Raw genomic sequence first — 7087 nt, 5'->3', positions numbered from 1 at the left:
AGAGAGAGTGAGTGTGAGTGTGAGTGAGAGTGTGTGTGAGAGAGAGAATCTGAGTGTGAGTCTGAGAGAGAGAGTGTGTGTGTGAGAGAGAGAGTGTGAGTGTGAATGTGTGTGAAAGTGTGAGAGAGTGTGTGTGAGTGTGAATGAGAGAGAGAGTGTGTGTGAATGTTAGTGAGAGATAGAGAATGTGTGAGAGAGATAGAGAGTGGCTGAGTGTGAGAGAGAGTGTGTGTGAGTGTGAGAGAGTGTGTGAGTGTTAGAGAGAAAGTGTGTGAGCGTGTGAGAGAGAGTGAGTGTGTGTGTGAGAGTAAGAATGTGAGTGTGAGAGTGTGTGAGTGAGAGTGTGTGTGAATGTGAGAGAGAGAGAGAATGTGTAAGAGAGATAGAGAGTATGTGAGTGTGAGAGAGAGTGTGAGTGGGAGAGAGAGAGTGTGAGTGAGTGAGATTGAGAGTGTGTGAGAGAGATAGAGAGTGTGGGAGTGTGTGAGTGTGAGTGTGTGTGAGAGAGAGTGTGAGTGTGAGAGAGAGTGTGTGTGAGTGTGAGTGAGATTGAGAGTGTGTGAGGGAGATAGTGTGGGAGTGTGAGAGTGTGTGTGAGAGAAACCTATTGGAATGTCTAAGGTGTCAGTGTTTCTACCCTGGCTTTGGGGTAGTATTCACACACAGGAGAAGATTCGCTCATCTTGGTCTGTACATGGGTGTAAAATCAATTGCTGCCTAGCTGCATCTGAGATCACTTCCAGAGAATTATTGTGGTCCATTTAGGGTGGCATGGTGGCTCAGTGGTTAGCATTGCTGCCTCACAGCACCAGGGCCCCAGGTTCAATTCCAGCCTCGGGCGACTGTCTGTGCGGAGTTTACATATTCTCCCTGTGTCTGCTCGGTTTCCTCCCACAGTCCAAAGATGCGCAAGTCAGGTGAATTGGCCATGCTAAATTACCCAGAGTGTTAGGTGCATTAGTCAGAGGGAAATGAGTCTGGGTGGGTTACTCTTCAGAGGGTCGGAGTGGATTGGTTGGGCCGAAGGGCCTGTTTCCACACTGGAGGGAATCTAATCTAATCATTTAAAAAAAAAGCCACACACACAGAAAAGCTCAGCATCTGGAAAGAGATATCAGAGTTAACGTTGCAGGTCGCATGACCCTTCCTCAGAACAGGGTTATTAATAATTTTTTAAAATGCTACGGTCCTACCAGACAATGGAGCTGCTTCCTCATCAGAGAAGCAACTGGTGATGGTCGAAGCTGAAGGTCACCGTGCCTCAAGTGAGGGGGAGTTTGAGAAGGAGAATCTTTCATGGTGACCTCAGCCAGTGCAAGAATTGAAACCATATTGTTGGCATTATTCTAAAATGCAAACCAGCCAACTGAGCTAGCCACCCATCCCAAAATCGATAGCAGGCTTCCATTTGAAGATAACAAAGGTATCAAACCTCAAAATAAAGGGAAAAAAAACTGAAAATGCCAAGTAACTGGGACAGTGCCTGTGTGTGTGTGTGTGTGTGAGAGAGAGAGAGAGAGAGAGAACGTTCTTAGCAGAGGTCATTAGCCTGAACTCCAGTTCTCTCTCTAGTCTCCAGTATTTTGGATTTCCTGCACCCACAGGTTCTTATAACACTATGTTCAGTCACTGTTTCCAAACCCTGTTGTGGTTTTTTTGTGCGATCAGCTGATCTCATGTTGTAATGAAAGCACAATACTCTGGGCGGTGGAGGTCTGAAATTAAAAACAACTGAACAGTGCTGGAGAAACTCAGCAAATCTGGCAGCAGAGAGAGAGAGAGAGAGAGAGAAAAACAGAGTTAACATTTCGAATCCAATGACTCTTCAACGATTCCAGTAATTAATTTTCTCTCATTCCAAAGCCAAATAACCTGGTGGGACTTTCTGATAAAGTTGTTTTATTCAGCGCCAGAGAGGCGCTTTGTAAATGCAGAGACGTTGTTGGGAGACTCGTCAAGAAATTATTCTTTCCTTGTAAAGAAAACTCGAAAAATTAACTCTGTCTCCATAGATGCTACCAGACCTGCTGAGTTTCTCCCACACTTTCTGTTTTGTTTGAAAAGTCTGATGCTGAATTCTTTTCATCTGTCATCCAGATGGCATTGGACCACCGCCAGGGTCCTCAATTAAATCTTCACCCCTTCCCCCAAAGTAAACATTGCTAATGCCAAGTTCTCTTTACCGTAAGCACGTGGACATTTCGCCAGTAGTCTTGCTGCACTGATACTGCAGGGTGATCACATGATTGTCGGGACACGCTTCTCTAATTAAAACAAGATGAGAACATTAGACAGTGGCCGGTCAACAGCGAGTCACATCCAGCCCTCGCACGCACTTCGGTTTCACTGCGAGCCAGCTGGTTTGGCTGACCTCAACCCCTGACTCAGTACCCGCGACGCGTTTTATTCAATTGAGTGCCGTGGAGGCGTTTTGCAAATGCAGAGTTGTTGTTGTTGTTGTTGTGGGGCACTTGTCAGGAATTGAGTCCTCTGTTCGGTGCCGGGAGAGTGCAATCTTTCACTCTCTCTCTCACACACACACACACACACCAACACGAGTTTGCAAGAATGCCCACATTTCCCACTGTATGCAGGAAACTTTCAGGAGCCCATTCCCCCTCCAGGCTCAGCGCCCAGAGCTGCATCTAACAGCCTCCTAATGTCCTCTGTCCATCTTTCAGAAATGGGAGGGGGCGGCTTGTGAGCTTGGAGTTCAGGCATTCCCTGTAACTTTACAATGCTGAACAATCGGAGAGAGAGAGAGAGAGAGAGAGAATGGGGGTCTCTCCCCACACCTGACCCCCTGAGACTTCATTCTCAATGTGCAGATCCTGACAAAGCCCCACTGTCTCCAAGCGATCCAGGGAATGCCGTCCTCAGAGATCGGGGGCGGGGAAGCACAGTGGCTCAGTGGTTAGCACAGTTGCCTCACAGCACCAGGGACCCGGGTTCAATTCCTGTCGTGGAGTTCTCCCCGTGTCTGCATGGGTTTCCTCACACAGTCATCAAAGATGTGCAGGTCAGGTGGATTGGTCATGCTAAATTGCCCATAGTGTTAGGTGCATTAGTCAGAGGGGAAATGGGTCTGGGTGGGTTACTCTTCGGAGGGTTAGTGGGGCCGAAGGGTCGAGTATCTAATCGAATCACCAATCAGTTATGGAACATCTCCGGAGCAGCTGAAACCTCAATCGCGAGAAACTTATTGGGCTCATTACAGATGTTGTAATGGTGCACATAATCTTTGAAGTCTAAAACCCCACTAGCTGCCTGACGAAGGAGCAGCGCTCCGAAAGCTAGTGCTTCCAAATAAACCTGCTGGCCTCGAACCTAGTGGTGTGTGATCTGTAACTAAAACAATTTTCACCTACATAAAGCTCCCCCCGCCCCCCATCCCCCGGTTTGGAGGCAGTTAATTAACCCTTACCTTTCCAGTTCAGCATCCCAGACAGGCGAGGGGCACATCGGTGACAGCAGGGCAAAGGCCAGGACGATCGGAAAGTATTCTCCACAATTCATGGGTTTGGACATTTGTTTTCAGAAAGACTGCGGGCAAAGCGCGCCGCCGGAAAATGTCAAATATTGCAGCCTCGGATTCTGGTGAATTGGTCCGGAGGTGTTCGCTGGGCGGTTCTGTTGGCGAATTGGGTCTTTGCCCCCCCCCCACTGAGGGGAGGTGCGAGGATTGGTGGAATCTGGTTTCTTGAACTCGTCCAAGTCTCTCACTCTATCATCTCTCCCCCTGTCCCCACTCTTCGTAAGACAAGGGTAACCGAGTAAAGACTGACTTGAGTGACAAGGGAGGAGGTGTGGGGGGGGGGGAGAATTGACCAGGAGCTCCAGTCTCCGGGGCTCAGGAAGCGAAATGCGCGGAGAGTCTTCGGGTGGAGGGTTTGAGAAAGTTTCTTCCACCCCCCACCCCTGCCCCTGGAAGCCAAGCCAAGCCTCAGACTCCTTGGCTCCGTTACAGCCTGGTGAAACTGACCACCAGCTACCGGACTGCTCCGAGATGAACACAACTGGGCGAAAGCAATCTCCGGGACGGATTGAGACACCACAGTGAAATTTGTCACCGGCGGATCCGCAGGAGTCGAGTGCAACTCAGGAAACCGGTTGAGTGAAATGCCCGGAGATTGTAAACAATCGCATCAATAACTGGTTTCCCTCCCGGGGAAGACCTGCAGCAAGAGAGAGGGGTTCGCCAGCGAGCAAGAATGACCTCGGGTATTTCCAGTCCCCCATCTCCTGGGGATCAGCGCCGGCCCACCTCCCACCTTCATTTGCAGCAGCAACTGAGAGGTCGCCGATCCCTCTAGCTCTCAACAACCTGGAAGGCATCTTATCTCGCCGGCTTTCAGTCTCCCCTTGTACCCCGCACTGAACACAACCGGGAGAAGGGCAGCAAAGAGCAATGAACTCAAAACGAAGACTTGCATTTACATAGCGCCTTTCAACCACACTACCCTCCCGATGCCCCAAAGCGAACAGAGTACGTTTGAAATGTATTTGGGCGGGGGGAGGGGGTGGGGGGGGTGGAGCCAATTTATGGGCAGCAAGCTGCGCAAACAGCCATGTATCCACAGATAATAGGAACAGGGGTAGGCCATTCAGCCCCATCTTGTAGTGCCAGAAACTAGCCAACGCACTTGACTGATGCTAGTGAGACCACAGCTGCCGGCCATCCAATTGGCTCTCATAAAATGGGACATGTCCCTCAGATAGGATTGGATTTTTAAAATTATTCAGTCACAAGGGCATCGCTGGCCAGGCCAGCATTTATTGCCCATCCCTAATTGCCCAGAGGGCAGTTAAGAGTCAACCACATTGCTGTGGGTCTGGAGCCACATGTAGGTCAGACCGGGTAAGGATGGAAGCTTCCTTCCCGAAAGGACATTAGTGAACCAGATGGGTCTTTCTGACAATCAACAATGGATTCATTCATTGGCATCATTAGACTCTTGATTCCAGATTTTACTTTATTGGTTTCAAATTTGACCATCAGCTGTGGCAGGATTCCTAATGGTATTATTGCTGGATTGTTAGTCTGGAGACCCAGGTAATGTAATGGGATCTTGGGTTCAAATCTTGTCTCATCATAAAGCTATTGATGCAATTGCCAGCATTAAATTGCTGCTGGACAATCTTCAGTCATTGGCAGGCTGAACCTTGACTTTTTAGCTGGATGGGGTCGGGGTGGAATGCAGGGACCAAACTGCCTGGTAAAATCCAGCCCATAAAAATTGAGTAAGAAGCACAGTCGATTTGGGTGCTTAAAGACCCTGATCCGAAACCATTTACACCTTGTAGATTTGGTTAAAATTATATTCAGAGCTCGAGTATGGATCGAACTGGGAACAGAATTGCAAGGAGCCTCTGTAGGAGATAGTCTTGACTCTGCTTAAAGTTAGCATCCATTGAAATGCGAAGCTGGACTTGAAACCGACACAGGAGAGGGGGGAAGGGGGCAGCTCCATAGAATGCTCTGATCACTTTATAAGCTTCTGCAACACTGCGAGTCCATTTCAAGAGTGGATCACCTCAGAAATAATTACAACGTGCCATCCATGACTAGAGCTCTGTGCACATTTTACAAATGCTGGATTCCTAGGAATTTCATTAGGTGCCGAGGGCTAAGATTGTGTCTGTGGGAACGATAATGGCATGTGGGGGAAAATATATTGGAGATTTTCACGACCCTTTGAAGATAGGCAGTGCAAATCCCAATTTGTAAAGTTTGGCAAAATTGGCATTGAAAACCTGTCAGAGGGAAATAACAGGATATTGTTGATGGTGATCTCCGGTTCAAGGGCCTGATAAGTTTTTATCGTGTAATCTCAGCAAGCCCTTCTGCAGAGAGAAAAACCTATTAATACCTGTAACAGAATCTTTCAATCTTGAAAAGTCTCGAAACGAAGGCAACTGTGGGATAAAACTGCGGGAGACTTTCCCAATGAAACGTGGTGAGCAATAATGTTGGTTTGACAGCAGACCACACACACATGCACGCCAAGTGGAATCAAGGCCCACCCAGACCAGGCAGCTGGGTAACTCATTATCAACAGCAAACTTTGTCAGCAAGGTCACTGTTGGAGAGGTTGAATTCAGCGATGGCAATGTGCATTTATATAGCGCCGTCAACATAGCAAAACATTCAATGGAGCTTCATGGAAATATTATCAGATGTAATATGATTATGAGCAACACACGTAGATATTGCCCCATTTGTGGCAGAACCAGCAGATCGCATATTGGACTTCAGACATCTCACAAGGAATCAAAGTGGAGTGGAAGTAAGTCGTCTTCAACCCTAAGGGACATCCTAAGAAGCAGATGGGGAGTGCTCTGAGTCAGAACTTTATGGTGGTCATTGTATTTGAGCACTTATTCTAGCCTTACAGTTAAACTTATTCTAGCTAGTGCAGAGCTGAATGAGTGCTGTATCAATGGAGTTACAGTCTTTCAATTGATATATTAAAATGAGAGTATCTGTCAGTTCAGGGGCTTGTTAGTGGTGCTACAGCTCTATTCAATGAAGAAAATTAAAATCACCCTTGCCTTTAATCCAATGTTTCTCTCGTTACCAAAACCAGGTTGTTATTTGTGGGACCTTGCAAATGCAAGTTGACTGTTGGAAGTGCTGGCAAAGCAATCATAAATGTTGCTTATAAAGTGCACTGGGATGTCTTCGAGGACTTGTCAAAAATGCTGTAAGTTTCATATAGTAGAAAGTGCTTTCTGAAGCTCGTTATTACTGACAAATTTCTTACAAAGTGTACAGGGTAAAGATGGAAAGGATGTTTCCCCTAGTTGGTTTGTCTAAAAGTGGGAGATAGCTTCTCTGAATAAGGGCCAGGTCATTTAAGACTGGGATCAGGAGGTGTTTCTTCATTTTAGAAGTCAGTGATTCTTTGGAGTTCCTGGAGAACATGAAAGCTCAATGATTCAGCGGGTTCAAGTCAGAAATGAATAGATTTCTGGATACTAATGATATCAAGGGAAATGGAGGAAAATTATGCGGAGGTAAATAATCAGCCAGGATCTGTGTGAATGGCAAAGCAGGCAGAATGGTCTACTCCAACTCCTATTTATT

At 47.2% G+C, this 7087-nt stretch overlaps 1 protein-coding gene across 1 annotated transcript in view; it reads right to left on the bottom strand.

Annotated features, from left to right (window-relative positions):
- Positions 1-4348, bottom strand: part of LOC140458441 (collagen and calcium-binding EGF domain-containing protein 1-like) — a 170520-nt gene extending 166172 nt beyond the window's left edge. Inside the window, exons 1-2 of the mRNA XM_072553012.1 lie at positions 3425-4348; positions 2184-2264 (exon numbers count right to left, since the gene is read on the bottom strand). Coding sequence (XP_072409113.1) covers positions 2184-2264; positions 3425-3528 — 185 coding nt within the window. The 5' untranslated portion in view covers positions 3529-4348. The remainder of the gene's footprint in view (positions 1-2183; positions 2265-3424) is intronic.
- Between the last annotated feature and the right edge of the window lie 2739 nt (positions 4349-7087).

The sequence above is a fragment of the Chiloscyllium punctatum genome, chromosome 33 (assembly GCF_047496795.1).
Source record: "Chiloscyllium punctatum isolate Juve2018m chromosome 33, sChiPun1.3, whole genome shotgun sequence".
Taxonomy (NCBI): Eukaryota; Metazoa; Chordata; class Chondrichthyes; order Orectolobiformes; family Hemiscylliidae; genus Chiloscyllium; species Chiloscyllium punctatum.
The sequence above is the reverse complement of the archived record's forward strand: the minus strand, read 5'-3'. Positions and strand labels throughout refer to the sequence as shown.